Source organism: Lepidochelys kempii, chromosome 8 (assembly GCF_965140265.1).
Source record: "Lepidochelys kempii isolate rLepKem1 chromosome 8, rLepKem1.hap2, whole genome shotgun sequence".
In the NCBI taxonomy this organism is placed as follows: domain Eukaryota; kingdom Metazoa; phylum Chordata; order Testudines; family Cheloniidae; genus Lepidochelys; species Lepidochelys kempii.
The window spans coordinates 44,860,474-44,885,539 of record NC_133263.1 but is presented as its reverse complement, the minus strand read 5'-3'; the positions used below and the strand labels follow the sequence as shown (position 1 = coordinate 44,885,539).

The 25,066-nt window shown below is 54.2% G+C and overlaps 2 protein-coding genes across 11 annotated transcripts in view; one reads left to right on the top strand and one right to left on the bottom strand.

Moving 5' to 3' along the window:
• Positions 1–1,464: 1,464 nt before the first annotated feature.
• Positions 1,465–18,593, top strand: PRKAB2 (protein kinase AMP-activated non-catalytic subunit beta 2). Of its 2 annotated transcripts, none has more exons than XM_073356298.1 (8): positions 1,465–1,663; positions 6,653–6,831; positions 7,685–7,851; positions 9,117–9,210; positions 10,415–10,535; positions 12,839–12,972; positions 13,756–13,824; positions 15,748–18,593. In XM_073356298.1, exons 1-8 carry the CDS (start codon positions 1,465–1,467, stop codon positions 15,823–15,825), a joined length of 1,041 nt encoding a protein of 346 aa, XP_073212399.1. In that variant the 3' UTR covers positions 15,826–18,593. The 2 variants fall into 2 exon arrangements, with proteins under 2 accessions (XP_073212399.1, XP_073212400.1); XM_073356299.1 differs by lacking the exon at positions 1,465–1,663 and adding an exon at positions 1,684–1,836.
• Positions 18,594–19,120: 527 nt separating this feature from the next.
• Positions 19,121–25,066, bottom strand: part of PDE4DIP (phosphodiesterase 4D interacting protein) — a 150,196-nt gene continuing 144,250 nt past the window's right edge. For 8 of the 9 annotated variants that reach the window (XM_073356288.1, XM_073356287.1, XM_073356289.1 and 5 more), the window contains 6 exons: positions 24,586–24,812; positions 23,892–24,035; positions 23,159–23,297; positions 22,482–22,528; positions 21,959–22,010; positions 19,121–20,305 (listed from right to left, as the gene is read on the bottom strand). In XM_073356288.1, coding sequence (XP_073212389.1) covers positions 20,160–20,305; positions 21,959–22,010; positions 22,482–22,528; positions 23,159–23,297; positions 23,892–24,035; positions 24,586–24,812 — 755 coding nt within the window. In that variant the 3' untranslated portion in view covers positions 19,121–20,159. The remainder of the gene's footprint in view (positions 20,306–21,958; positions 22,011–22,481; positions 22,529–23,158; positions 23,298–23,891; positions 24,036–24,585; positions 24,813–25,066) is intronic. The other variant, XM_073356284.1, reaches the window with a different exon arrangement.

Here is a 25,066-nt window from a genome sequence, read left to right as displayed (position 1 = left end):
CCACCATCAAACACGCTTAGTCTACTAAGGACCATTGCCAGCCAGAGTGATCTCACTAGACAGTGTCCTATCAGGTGTTGTGAGGTTCCCAGCTCAACCCCTGCTGCAGTCCTCAAGGGAAGGGCTGGCTGGAGTGGGGGTAGCACAGGGGCAGGAAGAGGCGGGGTGAGGGCAGAGCAGGGGCGGGGGCTTTGGGGAAGGGGTGAAGTGGAGGCGGGGCAGGGGCAGAGCACAGACGGGAAGAGGCGGGGTGGGGGCGGAGCAGGCGTGGGGGCCATGGGGAAGAGGCGGAGTGGGGGCGGAGGCTTTGGGGAAGGGGTGAAGTGGAGGTGGGGCGGGGGCAGAGCAGGGGTGGGAAGAGGCAGAGTGGGGGTGGGGGTTTGGGGGAGGGGTGAAGTGGAGGTGGGCTGGAGGCGGAGCAGGGGTGGGAAGAAGCGGAGCAGGGGTGGGGGTTTGGGGAAGGGGTGAAGTGGAGGCGGGCTGGGGGCGGAGCAGGGGTGGGAAGAGGCAGAGTGGGGGCAGAGCAGGGGCAGTGGCTTTGGGGAAGGGGTAAAGTGGAGGCGGGGCGGAGCAGGGGTGGGAAGAGACGGAGCAGGGGCGGGGGTTTGGGGAAGGGGTGAAGTGGAGGCGGGGTGGGGGCAGAGCAGGGGTGGGGGTTTGGGGAAGGGGTGAAGTGGAGGCGGGCTGGGGGCGGAGCAGGGGTGGGAAGAGGCAGAGTGGGGGCAGAGCAGGGGCAGTGGCTTTGGGGAAGGGGTAAAGTGGAGGCGGGGCGGAGCAGGGATGGGAAGAGGCGGAGCAGGGGCGGGGGTTTGGGGAAGGGGTGAAGTGGAGGCGGGGTGGGGGCGGAGCAGGGGTGGGAAGAGGCGGAGCAGGGGCGGGGGTTTGGGGAAGGGGTGAAGTGGAGGCGGGGTGGGGGCGGAGCAGGGGTGGGAAGAGGCGGAGCAGGGGCGGGGGTTTGGGGAAGGGGTGAAGTGGAGGCGGGGTGGGGGCGGAGTGGGGGCGGAGGCTTTGGGGAAGGGGTGAAGTGGAGGTGGGGCGGGGGCAGAGCAGGGGTGGGAAGAGGCGGGGCGGGGGCAGAGCTGGGGCGGGGCCATGGGGAAGGGGTGGAGCAGGGGCCGGAGCAGCACGCAGCTGCTTTGGGCACCAGGAATTTCTTGGTGCCCGACACGGCTGCATACTCCGCGTATGGGTCCGGACAGCCCTGGGTCAGAGCGGGTGCGGACAGGGGGTCTGCTCCCTCACACCTGGCCCAAATGCCTGACTCTTCCCTTAGCCGCAATGGCCGCCCTCGCCCGTTCGTCACCTCACCCATTATTTTCAATCGGGCTGAAGCCACGTTGCCCCCGGTTAAGATGGCCGCCCTTTCCCGCGAGCGTCTCCAGGGTAAGAGGGCGGCCGCCCCCGCCCTAGTAAAGATGGCTGCCATCTGCCATGGGTTGCAATGTGACTGAAGCCTCAAAGAAGATGGCGGCTGCCCCAGGGGGCGGGCTCCGAAAGTCTTTCCCCTCCAGCACCGCCCTCGGGCTGAAGCGCAGACCGCCCCGGAGCGGGGGGGCACCCGCACGCCTTACTCTCCGCTCGCAGAGCCATAGAGATGCCGCCCCCCCCCCCCCCGGGCAGATAGAGTGTCCGTTCCACGAAGCAGCGCGAGCGGCCGTCCAAGGTTAGCGGCGTAGAGCCAAGTCCCGCTTCCTGCCCTGGCCATAGAGGAGCCGGGGGGAGTTGGACAGAGCGTCTCCCAGCCCGGCCATAGAGTGGCTGCCGGCCGTCGCCGGCTCGGGGGCGTCTCGCCATTTTAGAGGAGAGAGGCGGAGGCGGAGGCCGAGCCGAGGCCAGGTACTGGGGAGACTGGGCCCCCGGGGGGGGCCCGCGGAGCCTGGGGCCGGGCGGTGGGGTGGAGCCGCGTTAGCGGGCGGCTGTGAAGCTGCTGTGCCCGGGGGGTGGGGGAAGCCCCCCGCGTCTTGGCGGGGGTGGGAACAGCCCCCCGGGGTGTCACACTGCGAACAGGTGCAGATGAAGCCTTGTGAGGGAGCCGCCCCTCACCTCCCTGGTGGCCAGGCCTAGAGGAGGGAGGTTGGCTGGTTGATGAAGCTCTGACCTGGGGTATGAGATAAGAATCAGTTCTCTGCTCTACTCCAGACTGGGTGTGTGATCTGGGGCCAGTCCTTCAGTCTGTCTGGGCCTCCGTGCCCCACCTGGGATTGCCTTTCCTCACCTCACAGGGGGGTAAACTCATTAATAACAATCCCTAGCCCTTATCTAGCATTCTTCATCACCTCAGAGCACTTTGCAAAAGTGCTCAGTATCTTTTACAGATGGGGAAACTGAAGCAGAGAGTGGGCAGGTGACTTGCCCAAGGTCACCCAGCAGGCCTTCAGCAGAACTGGGACTTGAACCCAGGTCTCCTGAGTGCTTGTGCTGCTTAGATACCAGTGTGATGGGGGCTGTAAAAGCAGGTAAATGGAAGGAGGCTCATCCATCTATATAGGGCAAAGGGGCAGGTAAACGTGTGCATGGGGTGGGACAGTGCTGCAACCACCTCCTGCTACTTTTGGGTGCTCAAACTGAGATACCTTGAGCCTGACTTTAAGAAGTGCTGCACTTGTACAGATGCCTCTGGGAGCTGCAGGTGCTCAGCATCTGAGCATCCAGGCATGTTTCAAAGTAGAAACCCAAATTTAGGCCTGGTCTACACTTCAAAGTTTTGTTGACATAACTATGTCAGTCAGGGGTGTGGTGGTTTTGGTTTGTTTTGCTGACATAGTTATGCTGGCAAAAGCTTTTGAATAGATGCAGTTATAGATGCCAGAAAGTCCTTTTGAAAGTATAGCATGTTTCATTTGAGGAATCATGATAAGATATAGCTACAGAAGAACTTTTGCTAGGATAAACTGCACTAGGAGGGCTGGCCAGTATAACTGTACCTGTATAATTACACTAGCGAACCCTTTCTAGTGTAGACAAAGCCACAGTTGATATGTCTGGAAATGTTGGCCTTAAGCTTTCTGAGTCATCCCTGTCTGGTAATTGTGGTTCATGGTAGTTAACCTTTACTTTTATCACAGCAACTGGTGCTCTATAAAACATTCATTCATCTACTTCTGTGCACTATAGTGAGATCTAAGTAAACAGTGTTTGTAAAGTGGTATATAAGGGTAAATAGTATTAGGACTAATCAGGGGAAGAGATGGAAATAGAATTCAGGACATACTTAGGAACTCTGCACAAGCTTGTCCTCTGTGTGAGCTTTATAACCTGCAGGTCAGGGCTACATATGCTTCCTAGATCCCTGAAATTGGTATGTGTTCAGAACACCAAGAAATGTCCTTACACTGTAAATACCTGAAAATAGCACTTGAGAACTAAATAGTCCTCACCAAAACAGGCTGGAGGCAATTGTATGTAGAGACTATTAATAACAAAGAAGGGATGGACTGACTATTAGAACAAATGTGGCTTTACTAATCTGAACTGTTTTGAAGTTATGCGGAGTCAAAAAAATAACACATTTCCATCTTGGACCCTATATCTCCTGAAAAATTCTGCCTTCCTATAAATTAATTCCTGTGAAATTTCCAGTAGGATTAGATAGATTTGATGAAGTTACTGTCAAAATCTAGTTTGGTGGAAGTCTTGCTTCAGTCTTAATCCTGGAGAGACTAGAATTTCTCCCTAAATTGCAATTCATTGATTGGCTTTTTGGTTTGTTCCCCCTTTAAAAGCTTTATAATATCAAAGTGAGAGTTAATGTCCAAGGATGCTTGAACGTGGCGAGTGCATATTGTTTGTGTACAATATCCTATTACAGCTGCTTGTTCCTGAATTGTCTTGACATGTGTTTGACTACAGGTCTATGTTCTCTCACTGCTGTTTGTTATTATTATTGTTGTTTGTTACATCAAGTCATGTAATTGTTGTTTACCAGCTATGTAGGTAACAAAATTCACTTGCTCTGTAGGGTGATTCAGCTAAGTCTCTTAAAGATAATAATATCAGTGTTAGTCTGTACCTTGTCACTTTCTATAAAACTACCTAGTAAATTGGATGGGGTTTTTTGCTTTGTGAAGAAATCTAAAGATTATTTTTAAAAAAAAGATAGTTTTCCCTAACAACTTAAATGTAGCTTCTCTTCAAAAACTCCAGTGTCAACATGTAACTTTGCCTTTTATGCAAAGCTCTCTCCAAATAGTGAAGATTTTAATTTTGTGGGGAAAGCAACTATTCACTACAGGTTTCAGAGTAGCAGCCGTGTTAGTCTGTAGCCGCAAAAGAAAAGGAGTATTTGTGGCACTTTAGAGACTAACCGATTTATTTGAGCATAAACTTTCGTGAGCATTTGTTAGTCTCTAAGGTGCCACAAGTACTCCTTTTCTATTCACTACAGTAACACCAATAATAATACGGTATCCTTGCTTGCTGTCCCCATGACTTGCTCTGCAGATCTGTGATTGTCAACATAGTAGAATTCAAGGCATGTGAATGGCACTGTAAAATTAACTAGGTAAAGCAAAAATTCTGTAGTAATTAGCTGTTGGGAATCTGTGTGATGACTGTCAGAGAATGAAAGAGATCTGTGCAACTTGCTGAGTTTCTTACAAGAAGATGTGTTCCCCTCATGTTATCTGGACTGGTGATCAGTTAGGTCATGCCAATCCTCGACTCCGGGAGCCATCCTTACCCTGCTTCACTGTGAGAAACCCCACTCCCAGGCTGTTCCACGCACAGCCTCTAGCATGTAAGCTGTTCCCAGCTATGTGAGTGATCACTTTTGGCCAGCCACTGCTTGGATTGTGCAACCGAATGAACTAGCTAATATCTCCGGTCCCAGACACAACCCTAGGAACCTCCATCTTGCAGTGTCCAGTTATGCCCGCTGAATGCTGCAAGCTTATATGAGTTTGTCAATTTAACAAAGGCTTGTTATCCCAAGTGGAGTCTCTGACATGCTTCAAACCAAACACACTGCTTCAGGTAGAATAAACAAACAAACTTATTAACTACTGTCAAGGCTGATTCCCCACTCTGGCACTTCGAGTGCAGAAGGTGGAGGCCCACAAGGATTCTAAAAATTAATACTGGCCACTCCAGGCTTGTATTAAACTCCCAAGGTTACAGCTTCTGTCTGACCTTGGACTGGTAAATGCTGCCACCATCCAAGCACAGAACCCCTTTGAGAGCCCAGGAAGGCGCACTTGAGAATTCCTTCCTGTGGGGTACTCTCAAGCCCTTTCACATACCACCACCACCCCCCTCTTGCCCCCCGTCCAGGGAAGAGCTGAGAAAGAAAAACAAAGGAAATCAGCTGTTGCCACTAGCTAATTAAACAACATGTGCACAAACCTCATAGGACACAAAAATCCAATTCTGTTCTTAAAAAAGGTAAATTTTATTAAAAGAAAATACATCTGGGTACTCAGACTATTGCTAGATTTAAAAAAGAGCAAATGCAACGATTAAGCACCAAGAATAGCTTTCTTGAAGTCCAGCTTAAAGGTTACAAGCAAAACAAAAGCACCTGCGGTTAGCACAGAGGAATCCACAAGCTGTAAAGAAATAAGAGATAAACCTAATCACGTCTTCCTAGACTTTTCCTGATCTACTTACATATCTGGGGTTTCAAATTAGTAGTTTCTAGGTATGATACTGATGGGTTTTCATACCTGGCCCAAGCTTCTTACAACATAACTGCTGCTTTGTCCCCTTCTCCCTGGGAGAACAACCACAGACAGACAAAAGGGAAGTTTTTTCTCAATTTAAAAAAAGTTCTAGCCTTCCCATTGGCTCTTTTGGTCAGGTGCCCACTCACTTCCTTTACCTGTGCATAGCAGCGAGACTTTTAACCCTTTACAGGTAAAGCAAGTAGAGAACAGCTACTAAGAAGGATTTTATAGCTGGCTGGCTGGGTGTCCATAAAAGAGAGCTGTCCCGTCCCCCCCCCCCTTCATTTATCATGAATACAGAAGAGAGATTTTAAGTGATTATAAGTCAAAACAGTCAATTTTGCAAACCGCTTTTTGCTGTGGTTCAGCTCCTGTCCTGAAACTGATGTTGGTGTGGCTGGTAAATGATTAGTAAATGCCCGTGCTGTATCAGCATCCCCATCCTTTTATAGTAAAGCTTCTCATAGGCACCATGGTGTTGGCCAGGACATTGCAGCTAAATTCCATCTTGGGTAATTCCATTCTGTCTCCTTAAAGTCTCCTTGTAATTTCAATTAGGCACAGGATTCTTCTTCCCTACACAACAGTTTATAACGAGAAGTGTTGCTGCGGGCTGTCAAACAGCTGCTACCTTCACTCTGTGTGGCTGTGTTTTCTTGCTGGGTGTAGGGTTTCTATGTGCAGTCTGCAAAGCCCTTTGGAATCCTTCAGGGTGAGAGATGCTCTAAAAATACATCTCTGTTGGCTGTGGTACATAATTATTTTCAATTAATGCAAAACTGTTCTAGTATTCTGACTGGAAATTCCACTAACCCTCATGCAAATAATTCATTTGGCAGAAGTGTTTTGTTGCTTGAAAAACTTAAATGATGGATTGAAATCAATCTACGCTGACATGGGGGGCGGGGGGTTGGAAAACCAAGAGATCTCCCTTCCCGCCTGTGGGTATGTAGTGGGCACTGGGGCATTGTGTTTTCTCCCCTTTCCTTCAGTCAGGTGCAGAGCTGCCATGGGAAACACCACTAGTGATCGACTGTCTGGGGAACGCCATGGCTCCAAATCTCACCGCTCCGATGGAGCCAGTAGCACCCATTCCACGAAGGATCATCCCCACAAGATCATGGTGGGCAGCACTGATGACCCCAATGTTTTCAGCACCCTTGACTCCAAGGTATGGGCTGAACTCTCTGTCCTATTCCCCATCCTTACAGGATAATAACCAATGATACAGGTCACCATATTGGCAGCTCTGCTGAGCTCATTTTCTAGCAGATCTGAGTCAATGACATTTGTCTATTTATTTATTTATTTATTTGGTAAGTGCCTAATTACCTTGCGGTGTGTACAATATACCCCACTACAGTTAGTGCTTAGGGGTGATACAGTGTGTATAGAATGCTCCTAGTCAAAGGGTAGCAGGAAAAGGGGCCCATTTAGAAGAAGGTCCAGAGAATAGAGTGAGAAGAGGACACAACGCAAAGGCTGTCATTTAGCTTGGACAGAGAAACCAGGAAATGACTTGGGCACGTCCTCAGCTGGGGTAAATTCTCTCAGCTCTATTGTCTGAAATGGAGCAATAATAATGTAATGCCAGGTGCAATGCTGCATCTCAGACTCCAGAGTCTAGGGGAGAAGGGGGTCATCCTCCTATTGAAGACAGTGCATAGATCAAGGAATGTGGGAACGGAGGCATTTGGATTCTACAGCAAGGAGGGCTGTGTAAGTGCCTAGATCCATGAGGTGGCAAAGGGGTCTTGTGTCTTGGACACAGAGGTTGTTGGTGAGGGCAGTGGAAAGGAGGGGTGAAGTGGAGAGGAAGTCAAAGCACTGGAGTAGATGTCGGGGGGGGGGCAACAAATGGAGTAATCTGTGGTGCATTGTGGAGCTGGAAAATCTGCGCTGCTCCTGCTCTGATGTGTGCTGAAGGGCTATGGGGGAACAATGTGACTGGAGAGCTAGCCCTGATCCCTGCTGTATCTGCACCTTGGCTAGGCTGTGGGATGGCTCTTGTTTCCTTCATGCAGCTTGCTGGGGAGAAGGAGTTTATGTCATGGCAGCATGATCTGGAAGAGTCAGTAAAGCCTTCACAGCAGGCTCGTCCCACTGTCATCCGCTGGGCTGATGGAGGCAAGGAGGTCTTCATCTCTGGGTCCTTCAACAACTGGAGTGCCAAGATCCCACTCATCAAAAGGTATTTCCTCTCTCTGGGAAGCCTTTGTATGTGCAAGTCACAATAACTTGAGGAAGAGGGGTGATAAATTATTTAACCAAAGTGTTTTATATTTAACCAGTTCCCTCTACTAGATTTCTCACTGTTCTTCGGGGCTGTGTTCCTTAGCTGAAGTATGGACTGGTGAATTTTTATGGTTTTATTAGCCAAAATAGCTTTGAAAACAAACAAAATTACAGCAAGTGAAATAAAGTTGGTTATAAAGTCTACAGTGTCAAAAACTGAACTCCACTTGAGACGTTGCTATCTTCAAGAAGTAATAAATCAGTTCAATTAATACAAGGACTTAGTCTTGGTAACAAAACCATGCTAACTTCCCCAGTTCTATACCAATCTGGGCAGATGATTTTGGTGTCAACATGGAACTACAGATCGTTGAATATGGATTCTTCCAAGCATATCTTCCAGTGGCATTATGGGACTGCTTGGGGCAGTCCAAGCGAAACAATTCTAAGATAGAATTTAGAAATTTTGGCAAGTTCCTTAATTATCCAAGCTGTGCCACAAGCATGCCCTCATCCAGTGCATACATTTGTATGTGTGTGGTGTTGGTTCAGGTTGTGTGTGAATGTACAGGGCAGGTGTAGGTGGGTGGGGTAGGACTGGTCTGTGATGTGTTGAGATGTCTCTCAATGCGGAGTGTCTCTTAGCACAATGGTTCTCAACCATGAGTACACATACCCCTGAAGGTACAGAGAGGTCTTTCAGGGGGTACATCAGCTCATCCAGATATTTGTCTAGTTTCACAACAGGCTACATAAAAAGCACTAGTGAAGTCAGTGCAAACTAAAATTTCATACAGACAGTGACTTGTTTCTACTGCTCTATATACTATACACTGAAATGTAAGTACGATATTTATATTCTAATTGATTTATTTTATAATTCTTTGTAAAACTGAGAATGTAAGCAATTTTTCAGTAACAGTGTGCTGTGAAACTTGTGTATTTTTATGTCTGATTTTGTAAGCAAGTAGTTTTTAAGTGAGGTGAAACTTGGGGGTAATCAAGGAAAAATGAGACTCTGGAAGGTTGAGAGCCGCTGTCTTTGCACTGCAGGAATTCTGTCTGTGCTTTCCAAATCAGTACTGTGTGAGCTGAGCTTAGGCACTAGGAGGCTCGAACTATCTGGGACCGTTGCTGTGTCCGGTGACCCTGTGGAAGAGCAATTTCTGCGGTGCTATTTCTGTAACAACACTGTCTTGTTCTTCTCCTCTCTCCTTTCAGCCACAATGATTTTGTTGCTATTCTGGACCTGCCCGAGGGTGAGCACCAGTACAAGTTTTTTGTGGATGGCCAGTGGGTTCATGACCCTTCAGAGGTAACTCTCAGCTGTTTTCTCTCCCCAGAGACAAAGTGAGTGCTCCTCTTAGGCTCAGTATGCTGCCTCAGCGCTGCGGAAATGCAGTGTGCACCCCATGCCCTAGGCTAGTTCAGCCTATCCTCCCTCCTTCTGCTGTAACATTTTCTTTCATTGGCTAGGATGGTACAGCACCAGCAGCCCTCACCCTGCTTTGACTCGTGCGGCACTGATTGTCCCTCTCTATACTCTGGTAACACGTTGAGGCTGTTTCACCCCATAAGCATTTCTGTGCATGTAGCTAATGGAATAGCCTCTGCATCCATCGATTGATTCCATGTCCCAGCCCCTTGCTTCTTAGGACTAGCATTACACCAGATTCCTCCCTGTGGCCTTGAGTCCCTCATGCAGCAGTCTGGGTTTGAAATTAAAATTAAGGCATTTTTCTTTAACATTGCCTGGGCAGAGGTGCAGAGAGCAGGAAGGGATTGGGGGACATTGTAGGGTGAGGAGGGGTAGGGATGGGAAATAAGATACCAGTTCCACTGATTTATTCCTTCTGGGGCCTAGCTCCGTGCTCAAACAGATCATGTAACCCTACTCTAGATCATCTGGTGACCCTCAACAGTGTTAAAAGGGGCAGTTGGGGACCAGAATTCCTTTCAACCAGTTTCAGTGTAACGATCCAGACTAGGGCATCTGGTTCCCTTAATCTTCTCACTCAGAAGTGATGCCTACAGCTGATAAAGGGGCAATGTGATGAGCATAGTAATCTAGTTATCTGCTGGTAGGAGGATGGGTCTACAGAAGAGGATTATTAAAGCAGAGTGTGGGGGTGGAGTTGCATAGATTGCCAAAATTGAGAGTAATTGGAAAGCGAAAGGGTGTGAACAGTGAGAAAATGCTAATGAGGCATGCCTGTGAGCTCCTGTATTTAGATAAGAGTCTGAAACTTCTGCATCCCAGAGTCTAGCAGGGCATTCTTCAACATAGTGGCTCTTGAGCCTTGGGCAGCTCTTGTGGGTTATCTGCTCTACCTCTGCCTCTTGGTTTGACACACAGATGGGTGATGTATGTGCTACTGTAGCAGGGGGATAGATAAATGAGATGTGTGATTGTCCATGTGCAGGTGGGGGAGAGAGGGCTGGGAAGAGTGTGAGTGTGTCAATGGGAAGGGGATGTAGGTAGGTAGGAGGTAGATCACTGTCTTCACTTTTCATTTCAGCCTGTGGTCACCAGCCAAATGGGCACCATTAACAATCTGATTCACGTCAAGAAGTCTGACTTCGAGGTATTTGATGCATTAAAGGTGGATTCTCTGGAGAGCTCAGAGACTTCGTGTCGAGGTAAATTTCTCATGGCACTCCGTGCGTGCTGACATTGACTGTAACACATGCCTCTTTCCTCCTTCAAGACTTGCTCAGAGCTCCTATGACACTGATTTCACCGAAGGGGAATGAGCCCCTTGAGTTGGAACTCCAGCTGACAGCTGCGTGGGTGCCTGACACGCAGCTGTGAGGAGTAGTGTTTGTTGTTATATTGCACCATTGCCCAAGGACCCAATGCTGTGCAATGCACACACTCTGAAGAGCTGTTTCAGAGTAACAGCCGTGTTAGTCTGTATTCGCAAAAAGAAAAGGAGGACTTGTGGCACCTTAGAGACTAACCAATTTATTAGAGCATAAGCTTTCGTGAGCTACAGCTCACTTCTTCAGATGCATATCGTGGAAACTGCAGCAGGCTTTATATCATTATATAATATATCATTTATATCATTATCATTATATCTTTATACTCTGAAGAGCTTGCTGTCTGAGTGTCTTGTAAGTGCGAGTGATTTAGTTGTCTGATCTGAGCCTTATAAGTGTGAATGGGGGGGTCAGTTGTGTGAAGGTGCTGAGGTGCCAGAGTTTTTTAAAACTGAAATCTAACACACTAGATTTGCCAATTTTAAGCATTATGGCAGTGTTGGAATGGAATTTAATTAGGATAACCCCTTTTTAGTGAGTCCAAGGAGCACTGGCTTACTAATTTTATCACTTTTACCTTGGACGGGGTTTCTCCAACCAGGACACTTGGTGCTTTTAACCAATTGGCAGTTTATTAATTCACCCAGAACCACATAAATGGACAATCAACAATTTATCAACCAAATGTAGATACAAGCAATAATTTAGGCATGTACTGAACACAAAATACGCATGCAGTCATGTAATTAACATAAACCAGTGTGAGGAACAATACAAATCACCAAAATTTCTTCTGATATTTTCTGACAATCATCAGTTATCAATTCTTTAGTCTCTGTAATACATAGATATTAAGGTCAGAAGGGACCATTATGATCATCTAGTCTGACCTCCTGCAACTGCATTGCCAGGCCGCCCAGAGCATTGTGCCAGCGGTGCTGCACGCTGAGCCTGCAGGGGAGGGAACAGCAGGGAAGGGGCCGGGAACTAGCCTCCCGGGCCAGGAGTTCAGGGGCCAGGCAGGAGGGTCCTGTGGGCAGGAGGGTCCCACGGGCTGTAGTTTGCCCACCTCTGATGTAGATCATTTGAGAAGCCCATCTGCTGCTGCTGATACATCTTACACAGCAGTGGTTTTCAAACTTTTTTTTCTGGGGACCCAGTTGAAGAAAATTGTTATGCCCACAACCCAACAGAGCTGGGGATGAGGGATGAGAGGTTTGGGGTGCAGGAGGGCCTCTGGGTTTGGGGGGGGGCTGGGGCAGGGGGTTGGGGTGCAGGAGGGGGTAAGGGCTCTGGGCTGGGGATGAGGGGTTTCGGGTTTGGGGGGGGCTCAGGCCTGGGGCAGGGGATTGGGGTGCGGACTTACCTCCGGTGGCTCCTGGTCAGCGGTGCAGCGGGGGGGGGGGGGCGGCTAAGGCAGGCTTCCTGCCTGTCCTGGCACCATGGACTGCACTGCACCCTAGAAGTGGCCAGCAGCAGGTCTGGCTCCTAGGCAGAGGTGCGCGAGCTGCTCCACGCAACTCTCGCCCACCGGTGCCTCACCCTCACCCCTCCCCTGGCCAATGGGAGTGTGGAGCTGGTGCTTGGGGCAGGGGCAGCGTGTGGAGCCCCATAGCCCCCCTGCCTAGAAGCCGAACCCGCTGCTGGCCGTTTCTGGGGCACAGCGCAGTGTTGGAAAAGGTAGGCACTAGCCTGCCTCAGCTGGGCAGCACCCCTGATGGGACTCTTAACGTCCCGGTTGGTGGTGCTGACCAGAGAAAGGCAACCCAGCGTGTTACATGCCGCAACGCACTATTTGAAAAACACTGTTATACAGAGGCTTATGCTAGAGTGGGAAATAAGTGCAATGTGACTCTCAAATAACCCCTTCAGTGCAGCCCCTTAGTATGGTCCTGGCACCTAGATGTATCCCCATTGGAAGCCACTGCTTGCAGAAGGTGTTGCCAAGGCCATGGAGTTGAGATGTTCTGTTGCACATGTCTGCTCTCTTGGACTTGCAGCCCAGTGCCAATCCAGGGTTAATTAAAGAAGCCAGTGCTAGAAAGACCCTGCTGTGTCCCTCTAGTCCATGCCTGGGGGCCTCAGCAGGTGTCACTAGAGCTTTGTCCAGACTCACTTAAATTCGTCTCAAGTGATGAAGCTTCTGACACTTCCCTTCACATCTCCTTGGTGTTTTGTAGACCTGTCTAGCTCCCCACCAGGACTCTATGGCCAGGAAATGTATGTGTATCGACCGGAGGAGCGCTTCAAATCCCCACCCATCCTCCCTCCTCACCTCCTCCAAGTCATTCTCAACAAGGACACCAACATCTCTGTGAGTAGCAGCCTCGCCCTTTGAGTGGGCACATAGCTGGGTGTGGAGCAAGCAGGGGAGTTTGTGCTGAACGCTAAGAGGCTCTGCAGTAAGAGCAAAGGTGGCAAGAGGGTGCCCCCCAAAGTTCTGCAACATGTCCTGCTGCAGTCCTCCTACCTGTACAGCCTGAGGGCATCATGGATCTCAGCATGCAGTACTCCACGGGTTCTCAAACTTCATTGCACTGCAACCACCTTCTGACAACAAAAATTAGTACACAACCCCAGGATGGGGGACCGAAGCCTGAGCCCCGCCGCCCCAGCTGGGGCGGGGGGGGGGGGGCAAAGCCCAAGGGCTTCAGCCCCAGGTGGGGGGCCTGTAAACTGAGCCCTGCCACCTAGGGTGGTGGGGCTTGGACTCGGGCTTTGGCCGTGGGCCCCAGCAAGTCTAATGCCAGCCCTGGTGACCCAATGAAACAAGGTTGTGACCCACTTTGGGGTCTTCTATCTCAATCCAAGCAGACAGCCCTCGCTGTGTGCTGGTCAAAGCAGGCTGTACCTCTGCTCTGTGTTGGCTCCTTGCTCTCTGTGGTGCAAAGCCTGAACTCCATCCTTGCTCTAGACAGTAGAACATTGCTAAAATCCAGAGTGTAAGTCTAATGTCCACTGGCATGACTGATTCCTGCACACCCTAAAATGGCCTGGGGTTGGTGTTTGCGAGTTGTTTTCGCATGGAGAGCCTGTCTGTGGCTGCTGCTCCCAGTTCCCATTCGCCTCTGTAAACTGATCCTTCTCCTTGTTCTAGTGTGACCCAGCTCTTCTACCAGAGCCCAACCATGTCATGCTCAACCACCTCTACGCACTCTCCATTAAGGTAAGTGGTGGTCACATGGCGGGGTACCTACTTCACCTGTGAGGGCCTAGGAGAGGCTCCTGCTTTTATGATCTTCTCTTGCTGCTACAGGGTGTTGTGATGTGTGGCCCTGAAGTCTACACAGCAATGAAACGGATGCACAGCCTGAGCTGGCTGCAATGGGCCAGCCGCAGGTTTGTCTTTGCTGTGTAGAGAAATCCCGGAGCCCTTCTTCAGGTCTGGGAAAGGGAGCATCACTGCTAAATGCAAAGTGGAACAGATTGTTTAGCATAGGTAGCATATATTGTAAGGGACCATACCAGGTAGAGTGGCCTGTTAATATCCCTGCAGTCATAGGACAAAAAGAGGGGGTTAAGTGGGCTACAGTTTGTTGTAGTAAGCCCCTCTGTTGGGGGAGCCAGGGGGCACTGAAGCAGTTGGCACTGGCAAACTTTAGTGGTTCAAGGTGGACCAGGGTGTAGGACCGTGGGGGCTGGAGAGGCAGTGGGGCTCCCTGGCCTGCTGCCTAGTCCAGTTCCAGCCTGGCTCCCTCGTTCCACATTGGCCTCTAACCTTGTTCTACTCTGTCCTTCCTATTAAAATACACACTCTGAAAAGTGGAACTGTCTGAATCCTGCTTACGTACAAATCGCATCGCAGCCTGAGTTATGGAGCTTCTGTGGTAGCTGGAATCTGCCCACCAGCCAAAGGGATTGTCAATTACGGGTTAATTTTGTGGGTTTGTTTACTGGGCAGACACCCCTGCATGCCCCTGGCAATACAGAAACTGGCAAACAGGCAGAGTGCCAGCCCAGAGCTGAGTGACTGAGGCAGAGCAGGAAGCTGCAAGGCTCATTCTGGGATTGATGGTGAGGTGCATGCGGCTTTGGCTTCCCAAAGTCTGTCCCTGCAGCTGGCCTAGCTGCTGTTGCTGCGCCATAGGAGGGGAGGAGGCGAGGCGGCTGGGCTGGGGGCTCTGCCGTCATCCTGGGTGGCTGGGGTTGGAAGGGCTGGAAGACCCTGACTGCTCCCTGCTTGCCTTGTGGAAGGTTTTCACTATTGTCTCTGAGAACAGCACTTCTCTGGGGCAAAAGCAACAGCTTCAAACACGGCTCTGTCGGTCTGCCCAGCTCAGTCTCACATGGGCTCCACTGTCTTCCTGAACTCCCCAGCCCCTCCCACTGGTCCCAGGTGCCTGTTGACCCCTGCTCATCACAGCTTGCAGGTGCTGTGCTTCGCTGTCACTTCCATTGATACCCTGTAGTTCCCCCTGGTATGTCCAGAGACTCCATTTGGGGTGAATCAATGCAGAACGTTTTGGGCAGCTCTCAGGGAAGGTTCTCATCTGTCCCACCCTCACTGGAGCTTGGGGGCAGGGAGGCAGAGCAGCCTGGCACTCTGCCTTTGCACCCCCTACGAGGGAGTAGGGAGACCTGCATGTGTTTAGTTAAATAGGTAACCGATTCAGCCAGATTCACTGTGCCGATAGGCATTTTCCCAGGATGTGTAGTTTTTGTCGGAAAACTTCCGACAGCTCTAGTGCCAGATGCTGCTGCCTTCCAGCTTGCCCAGAGCGCTGCTACCAGACCCTCCTGTCATCCACAGCCTCCTTGCATGGCCATCAGGATCTATCTTGGAATTTATCTCCAGGGACTTGTCTCTGCTCGTCTTTCTGTGCCGCTCTCGGATTCCTCTGCTCCCCTAGCACTGACCTTTCTCTCTGCCTTCTTGCAGTCTAGCCAGCACAAGAGCAGTCTCTGCAACTGCTGGTGCTAGCAACAGCTCCCTGTTCTCTGTCTCAGTGACTCTCCTCATCTCAGATCTTGGCTAGGAGCTGTCTCTCCCCCTTACTGCATCTGTGTAACTGTCCCGGCACTGAAGTATCCTGGGGCCGTGGTGCATCTGTGATCCACATAACTAGCACTCAGCTCTGTTCTCTTGCAGGATGGTGTAATGGTGCTCAGCGCCACTCACCGCTACAAGAAGAAGTATGTCACCACTCTGCTGTACAAGCCCATCTGATCGTGTGCCTCGCTGCATAGCACACGAGGAATGCCACGTTGTCTGCACGCACTGGGCCATAGGCCTACGAAGAACTGGTGGTTGGCTCTAGCTGAACCTGGCAGGGGTGGAAGGGGATGAGCCCAGCCCTGCTGGGTGTCTGAGCTATTCCCTCAGTATTCTGTTGGTGAGATTTGATTTGACCCTTTCATAGCCTCCCTCTGTGGAGTCCTCTGGCTTTGCTGAGTTCCCTGGCTTGGCCTGCTGCCTGGCTCCCAGCGGGGGAGTCACAGCAGGGAAGGAGCTGCTGAAAGCTCTTCCCCAGCCCCTCTGCCTGTAAAGGCTTTGGCCAGTTCCTCCAGCAGTTGCCTGCGTTGGGGCAGAGCCATGTCACTCTCCCTTTGTACCCCATGCCAAGGCCCTCCAGAATGGCCTGCCTCGGGGCAGAGTGCAGGGGGTGTCTGCAGGCCTGGGCTGGCTTCCTACCTCCTTGCACTCAGCTGATGGGACTGGAACGTGCACCTGGCTCCCCTGAGCAGAGACCAGGGTTAGTTCCAACACCACACACACACTGCATCAGAGGATTCGTTCCAACCCCCCACCACCACCACCACATACACACACTATCCTGCCTGCCTCAGGCATCACCACCCCTCTCGAGCTGTGGGCCTAGGCCCCAGAATGCTGAGCCTTGACTTCTGTGGGGCCAAGAGGTGAGAATTTCCCAGGTTTAGGCTATGGCAGAAGGGTTCAGTGCTGCCCTCCTGGCCTGTGTAGCATAGGAACTGCAGCTGTGACAGAGTAATTAGTGCCCCTGAGAGGAAGAGCCTGAGCTGCTGAGATGTCTGTTGGCTGGAGCCTGGGAGCTCGCTCTCCTGCTGGGTCCGTGGCCTTTGCACAAGCTCTCACATGTTTCCCAAGTGCCAGTCTGGATATTTTGTGGGAAGAACGGCAGTGCTAGTGGCCAGAAGCTGCCAGGGCTGCTCTGTCGGGGCAGGAGGCTCTCACATGCACCGGGGTTCTTGGCCTGGAAGCTGATCTCGCTGTTGGGACGACAGTCTCCTGCCCCATTGCGCTGAAGTGGCTGGTTCCATCTTGGCTAAGAGCTTTCCCAGGGTCCCAGTGCAGCCTGCCCCCCACTGAGCCCCTTCTCTCACTCTTCAGTGCAAGGTTCTGCCACTGCTGCAGGCTGGTCTCTACAGAGCTCACTGGCTCTGCAGCCCTTCTTTCTGGGGGGAGCGCTGGCGGTTGAGCTCAGCCTCCCTGGTTCACTTATCCTGAGGAATGTTTAGTGAGTGTCATTGTCACAAGCCTCTGCCAGGTTCAGCTATTAGCTTGTGGGTGTGGGTGGGGAGAGGGCACTGCCATTGTATGCCGTTGCACTTTGCCAGTCACAAGGAGAGCACTGGCTCCCAGTCCTCTTGGAGTACCTCCAGGGGAGGGGGGGTTGCTTTGGGTGATGGTGAGATGAGCATGGCTGTGCATGCATCGTAGCAGCTTCCAGCGGGGCCGCAGCTCTGCTGGACCCTGGAAGGGCCACAGGTGCCTGTGTGGGAGGCCAAGCTGGACACGCAGTAGCAGCTTCTGCCCAGCCCAGTCACGCCAGCACGGCCATAGTGCTCACTGACCAAGAGGGAAATGTCTGCTTAGAGGGGAAAAGGAGGCAGGGCCAAGCCCGTCCTTCTGGGGCGGCTGCCTCTTCCCCCTTTGGGGCGGGGAGGACTTGGCAGTAAGGGCTCGCTGACGGGTCAGCCCAGCACTGCTGCGGTGCTGGGAAGGGCAGGCACTGGCTGTAGGCTGTTGATTGATTAATTCTTGCTCTCTGTGCTGTGGGGTCTGGTCACTGTTAGGGCTGGCGCTAGCGCTAACGGGTAGGAGAGATGCTGGCTGCCTCAGGCCACACCAAGAGCCAGAGGCTCAGCTTGCTCCCTGATAACTGTCCCGGTGAGCACCTGTCAGCTGCAGGGGGCAGAGGGCCAAGTGAGGCAATGCTGCCAAGCTGTATGGGGCTGCTGCTGTCAAGGTGGAAAGCCCAGAGTCTGGGTGTTGTGGCCACTTAGCTGCCACTCTGCAGCGAGGCATTGGGGCTTGGCTAAAGGAAAGGGCTTGGACCAGGACATGCTGACACGGGCTCCAATTGCCAGCCCCTCACAGTCCCCAGTCCTGGAGGCAGGGGCCTAAGAGGGGCAGGTCTCCTGGTGCTAGGGTCACACACCCAGGAGAGCTCAGCCTACCACAAGGGGGAAGCAGCTGAGCCCCTTGTCTGTGCCCAGGCCTGTAGCACAGCAAAGGAATGCAGAGTGGCTGTCACAGCTGGCGCCTGCGTGTCAGGTCCCTGCATGCTGCACGGGGGTGGTGGAATCCCCAGCATCGAGCTGAAGGCACCCCCTGGTCCCGGTCCTGCCCTGCCAGAGCAGCAAGTGCAAAAGCCCCAGGAGGCCCTGCTGTCAGTGCCTGTGCTGTAGCTCCTGGCTGGGCTTTCCCGCAGGAGCTGCAGCAGATGCACAGGGCTAGTGACGCTGTGGGGGGGAGGTTCGCCTCAGCCCTTTCTGATAACAGCCCGGAGAGCTGTTTACTGCTGAACACAATGGCTGGTAGCTGGAGTGAGGGGGCTCTCTCATGCCCTGGGTTTGGCCTGCTGCTGGCTCTGGGATGGGGGTGCAAGCCTGGGTTTGGGGTGGGAGGGACACTACATGTGCCAGGCTCCCTTGCTGATTTGATGTAACTTGTAAAGCCAGGCTAAGATGTTGGCCCAAAAATGTGACTAATAAAGTTTGTTGCAGAAGTTGGAGGGACCTCATCTGTGCTGTGTCTGTGTGCCAAGGAAGAGGGGCTGCACCAAGGACCCAGGCTGGCCATTTGTGTGGATGGAGATGGCTGGCCCCTGGCCTGTACTGAGCCAAAACTGGCTGTGGGTGTGTCCAGTATCAGGGCTGGGGCTGCCCCTGTGAGCATGTGCCCCACACTCCCCTCTTCCTGCCAGCACAGCCTTACGCAGGTGCTGCAGGGAGGCCATGCTTATGCGGGGCAGGTCACTGCAGGGGAAACTCAGCCAGACTGGGGCAGGGGGGCAAGCTCTTCACACTGGTGTCCTTGTCACTGTGCTGATAGTGCACCCCTCTCCCCCTGGGAATGGCTAGGGGTGTGGGGATGTGGGACAGCGCCCTTGAGGCTGCCTGCCCCGCAGCAGCCTTCATTGGCAAAGCTGTGGGAGCAGCCTGGGCTCCAGTGGAAGGGGAGTTGGGTTGTGGGGGAGGCAGCATCACTGACATGCCACTATTCATTAAGGTCCTTGGAGGCCAAAATCTACAGTAGCCAATGGGCAAAAAAAGTTTATTAAGGACTCCCCCTGAGAGGGAGCCCTGCATTTCTTACAACTTCATTTCTTCTCAAAGTTGGAGCCACTTTGGCCCCATGGGGGGCCTGCCTTAGCCCATTCCCCCCTGGGTTACACTCAGTCACTATATACATATCCTACAGCAGAGACTCACCCCAGACAAGGTTGGCCAAGCTGGGGGGGGGCCCTTTCCAGTGCTGCTTTACAAATGGTTCCCACCAAAGCAGGCCTAAGCTGGGTATGTCTCCCCACAGGGCCCCTGGGGGGCAGCAGCAGTTCAGCTCTAGCTAACAGGGATTTCACACTTTGGTCATGTTGCCTCAGAAATTGCTTATCGCCAAATGAATGGGTGAAGTGACCAGCAGAGAAGGGTGAAAGCACCCTGACCTCCCTGCTATGCACTGGTTCCAGCATGAAAGACCTGCAGGCAAAGCTATGCTGTATTGCCAAGCAGCATAAACACACACTGCTCTCTGGGGCTTGTTTTCCTCAGAGCAGGGTGGATGGAGCCTCCCACCCCTACAATAACAGCTGCATCAATAACCCAGCTTGGGAGGAAAACAGCTCGCAAGCAAAATGCTCCAGGCCACAGGAGCAGCACCCTGCACCGTCTGCTGCTTGCATGGAGGCCACCTACCCTGTCTCCCTGGCACGGGCAGGGGCAGAGTACTGGTCTAACACACGCATGGCTATGAGGTTCCACAACAGAGGAGTATGGCAGCAGGATGATAGGCCATGCTGGGGGGAGAGCGAAATCACTGGGAAAGCAGCTTCGCCAGTTACCCCGGATACATTTCCTAGCAGTTTAACAGTGATTAATCAAACGCGCATGGCTCCCTGGCCGTGCGGTACGAGACAGGTCTGGTGGTAGCCCAGGGGCCAAGCCTAATACAGTCTACGGCTTGCTTCCATGCAGAGGGGTTCAGCGCCAGAGCCACACACCAATGTGGGCTCGCTGTGGGGGCACAGCAGTTCTTGCTGGGCCTTGCCCGGGAGCCATCGCAGCCAGGCTTGGTGCTCAGGAGCTGGGAAGGTGAACAAAGCAGGGCCAGCTCTGGTCCTCCTGCCGCTTTAGGGTGTCTGGGTGGCTCCTCTTCCTTCTATGCTCCTGGCGGGCCAGGATCACGTGGCTGGGGTGCTGGGACAAGCCCACCGGGATTTCCCCTGGAGAGAAAGTACAAGCCAGGCTGAAGATAGGGAGCGGTCAGCCATCAGACGCTACCCTCCCCCGCCACATGGGGCTAGGAGCCCAGACACATCAAACCAGCACCACTGAAGCAGCTGGCAGCACTGGGCCTGCTGCAGCATCATGGGTGCAGGAGGAAGGGGTGCCAGACTGGACAGAGGGATGGCAGGGACAAGCCTGCAGAGCAGCACCCAGGACGCTCTTGCAAGCTGACTATGCTCCCCCAGGCAGCCCCCCAGCCGTGAATGCCCTGCCAGCTCTCCCCTGCATCCAGCCACTCTCTCTGCTGCAGCCAGCACTCCCCACAGCCCTGCAAGTGCCGCCATTGCGGGACAGTGGGCAGCTCTGCACCCAGTGGCCACAGAGGAGCAGCAGCACCAGCATCAGGCTGAGCTGCCTCCAATTCCACGGCCAGCCACTCAGCTATTTGCGCAGCGGGCAAAAAGCCTCCCCTCCCTTCCTTTCCTCCCCAGTTCCCTGCAGGAGCATGGGAGCATATGTGAGGCAGGGGTGCCCACACCCCAGACACAGCCCGCACACAAGAGGGGCAGGACCCTTCGCCCTAGGAGCTCCGCAATCGGAGGCTCGAGGTGGGCCGTAGGGGCTCTGCACATGCCAAACCAGGCCTCACCCACAGCCCTGGCGGTGCTGGCACTGTATATTTGCCGGAGCAAGAATTTTGGGGTCTGTTTGACTGTTATTCTTATGTCCTTACTAACAGATGTGAACAAAGCCATTGTATGTTGCATCTGCCTAGAGCCAGATGCAGTTTATAGCATAATGAGCAAAGATAAGGCCTAGAGGTAAAGCGTTGGTGGGAGCTCACTCCTCTCCCAAGCTGGGGTCAAACCAGGCAGGAGGAGAGGTGGGGGAGGAAGGGGTAAGAAACACTAAAAGCCAAAGAAATGGTGACCCTGGCCGGAGCACCACCTCACTCCCTACCCCTCCCATGGGGTACAGAAGAGGTGGTACCGAAGGCCCCAGACTCACGACCCTCCAAAACGGAACATGACCATAACTTGTAAGGGGTGGGACCAGGGGTGCGCACTAAGCCTGCTAGGGCAGGGGGCACAAGGGCAAAGCCTTACTGGTGGACACAGTGTGGACTTGCTTGGTAACCCCAATAAACATCGCACTGCCTGCACTTCGGACTCTGGCCTTCTGCTTTCTGTCTGCGTGAGAAGGACCAAGGGAGGGCGAGGAGAGGCCCTAACAGCCCCCACCCACTCGTCACATGGCACCTCAATCCAGCCCCTCCCTGGCCCAAAGAGACCCACCACCAGTGTGTGTGTGGGGGGGGGACACACCTCCCAGGGGAACAGGCCTTCCTCTAGCGCTTCCAGCCGCTGCTAGGCTCTGGGCCCTGCCCATGGCAGAGCTGGGCTGGGGCTGCAGGCATCCTCACCATGGGAGCTGGGCAAGGCCAGAGGCTCTGCCCAACCAGGGCGGTTCAGCACTGCACGGACAGTGCTTCTTGCTCCTCTGCCTCGGCCCTGCTCCCATCCCACAGCCCTGGATGGCACCTGCCAGACCCCGCTCCCTGCCCGCGTGCCACGCAAGGAGGACAGGCCCCTCCATCACTCTGCAGAGCGACCCTGCTGCTCACAGGGTGCACCAGCCTGGGCCGTTACCTGTGCCGATGGAGGGAGGAGATTTGACAGAGGAGCCCTGGGGCTTGCTCTTCTGGAGAGACTCAGGAGAAAGAGAGAAATGGGGTGAGAGACACCCCTGGGGATGGGCTGAGACCCCACCCCCAGGGACAGGGCAAGAGAATGAACCCACCTGGGGATGGGGTGAGAAGAGAGACCCCTGGGATGGGGTAGGGGGAGGGACCCACTGCAGGGGTTGAGGGAAAGGATGGGCCCTGCAAGGCCCCTGCACCCCCCTCAGGCTCCTCCCCTTCAGTCTACACACCACCCCCACTCTCCATCCGCACCAGAGCCAGAGCTCTCATTCCCCCCCAGTGGCTCTGCTCCCTTCTCCCTCCCCTCCTGCCTCCCTCCTCCCGCTCAGCCTGAGCTCAGCCCTGCTGCACTCCCCAGAGTCAGCTCAGAGCTAGGACCCTTCTCCCCCCAGTCAGGTACCCCCCTGCCAGCCTCAGTCCCCTTGCCTTGGCGTTGCTGCCTCCCCTGAGGAGCCCTGGCCCTAACTCACCTCCAGGTTTGTCCTTGCTTTCCTCAGCACGGCATGAGTTTGGGTCACTGCAACAGAAAGGGGGTGGGGGGATCAGAGTGGACACTGCTCCCTCCCGACCCCAGGGAAGGGCTGTCAGCTGCAGATTGCGGGGGCACGGTCATTGCAGGATCCGCCAGAGTAGCAAACCCCAGCTGGCTCCAGCTACCTGAGCAGAGAGCAGCGTAGCCAGGCCTGGCCCATGCTGGGCCCATCTACTTACTGTGCTCCCCTGCTCCAGCCCTATGGCCGGGGGCTCCAGCACAGACAGGACCCCAGCAATGCCAGGCTATACCTGATAACAGCGGGCGGGCGGGGACAGAGGGACGATGGGGCCAGCTGGCTACCAGGCACTGCTGGGGCCACCCTGCAGTGTCTGTCTGTTATATTTGGTTTGCATTGGAGCCATGGCCCCTGCCACAGGATGGGGATGCCGGCCTGTTATGACTGACCCATGTCAGGTGGCTGGCTGAAGGCAGGATGCTCCTAGCCCTCCAGTCGCAGACTCTATGCAGAGCCATGTTCTGGCCCCTTTGGTGGCAGGTGCTGGTGTGTAATGACGGACGCCGAGGGGAGTGGGGACACTCTCTGTGCCCACCATTGCCATGGCTATGCCCACCTCCCGCCCCACCCCAGGCCCGTCCCACCCGGGCACCTACAGTGGCTGACAATGAAGTGCTCCATGTTGTCCTTCAGGCGGCAGGTGTCCTGCAGGCGCTCAGCTGCATTTCGGAGCAGATTCTCCTGCTCAGCTAACCTGGCCCTGAGCGCCAGGAGCTCGTCCTTCATTGCCTGCTCCTGGGCAGAGATAGGGGCACAGTCAGCAGGGGCCATGTGCCTCTGCAAACCACAGCCTGGCTCCCAGACACCCCGGGTCAGGCGCTTGCCCCCTCCCCTGCTGCCCAGGGCCATGGCTCAGCATCCCAAACAAGGTGGGTTAGTGTGAACTACCGCAACCTCTGCTGGAGGACAGACCCTGCTCGAGGGAGCCGGGGCTAGCCCCTTGCTCCAGCAGGCCCACAATGCGCAAGCCTCCCATACCTGTGCAGACAGAGCAGTCCCCTAGCGGCTGGCGGCAGCAGCAGGCCCTATGCCCTGTCTGGGCTGGCCCGCAGTGTGCCAGACTGGGCAGAGCGATGTGTGATTGGGATGGTACTGCCCGGGCAAGGAGAAACATCACCCAGCCCTCCCATAGGAGCACCCAGTGGAGGGCTCCCCTCACCCAGGAGTGCCCCATCACCCAGGCAGGCCCTAATCCCCATCGGCTCACAAGCTGCCTGGACAAGCCCTGCCCTCCCATCTGTGGGAGCCTCTGATTCTCGGGGGCTGCCTGGGCAACCACGGGGGGACATTGGCATGATCTACGAGGGCTGCCAGGAGGGTGCCACTCACTGCGGTCTGCTGCTGGGCCAGACTGGGGGCTGCTGGCAGAGCTCCTCTCCAGAAGGTGGCAAGCAGGGAGGCGCACCGCTCCAGGAGCTGACGCAGGGCACTCGTGGCGCTCAGGAGCTGCCGGACGCTGCCCTGCTCCAGGGCCTGGCGGAGGAGAGAAGACTTGTTGCAGACACTGCCCTGCAGCACAGTGATCACAACAAACGCAGAGCCCTGATGCACCTGGCTTTCACGGGAGGGCACTGCCCAGCACAACGGCCCAGGTTCCCAATAGCCCGTTGCCAGGCTGGCCCCCTCTGCGCCAAAATAGCTCTGAAATCAGTCCCAGAAGTGATGGAAACAGGTCCCATCTGGCCCCCTTCCCTGGGGCCAGTGCCTCCACCTCCCTCACGCTCTGGCCAGCCTAGCAGTAAATGCCCCGTCTCGGGGCACCCAGCTGAGTCCATCGGGCAGATGATGGTCTCTCATGCACACAGGTCAGGACAGACCCCCATGATCCTTTCCAGCCATCTCCAGTGCCCCCCAGAGCCAGCGTTCCCCAGGAGAGATGGAGGGAGCAGCCTGAAACGCTAGCTTCCTGGCCAGGACCACGAGTGGCGTTATGCAGGGCTCTGCCTGCGTCTCCCCTGATCCTTCCCTTCTCGACAGAGGGCTCAGAGCAGCCTGGCCCTTCCCGATGTCCAGGGAGAATTACCTCAGTGCCACGGGGCTCCAGGCTGGGCATGGTTAGAGCTGGCCGCAGGAGAGAGGCCATCTGGTGGACCATCGTTTTGCCCTCCAGGATCTGCTGCTTCAGGGCACAATAGTCATCAACGTGGCCAATGACCTGGCACCCGCCTTTGCTGGCAGACGAACCGCTTGTGGCGTCTCCCGCCGGTGCAGGGCCACTCCTCCTTGCCAGAGGGTCATCCATGGGCAGCTCTGGAGCAAAGAGGGGTCAGCACTGCTGGTGTCCCTGACAGCCCGTCAGGGCTGCATTAGCCCAGCACCAAGAGGGGGGTTAGCACCAGCATGTACGTAGCCCAGGCTGGCACTTCCCTAGCCCCTCACTCCCCATGTGCCCCCAGACAGCTTGTTCTGTTTGTCCAGGCTGTCCTAGGAGCAACAGGCCACAATTTCCTGACATCACGAGGGAGGCTGGGTGCCCCCAGTTTTGGGAGCCCAACCTGAGCCAC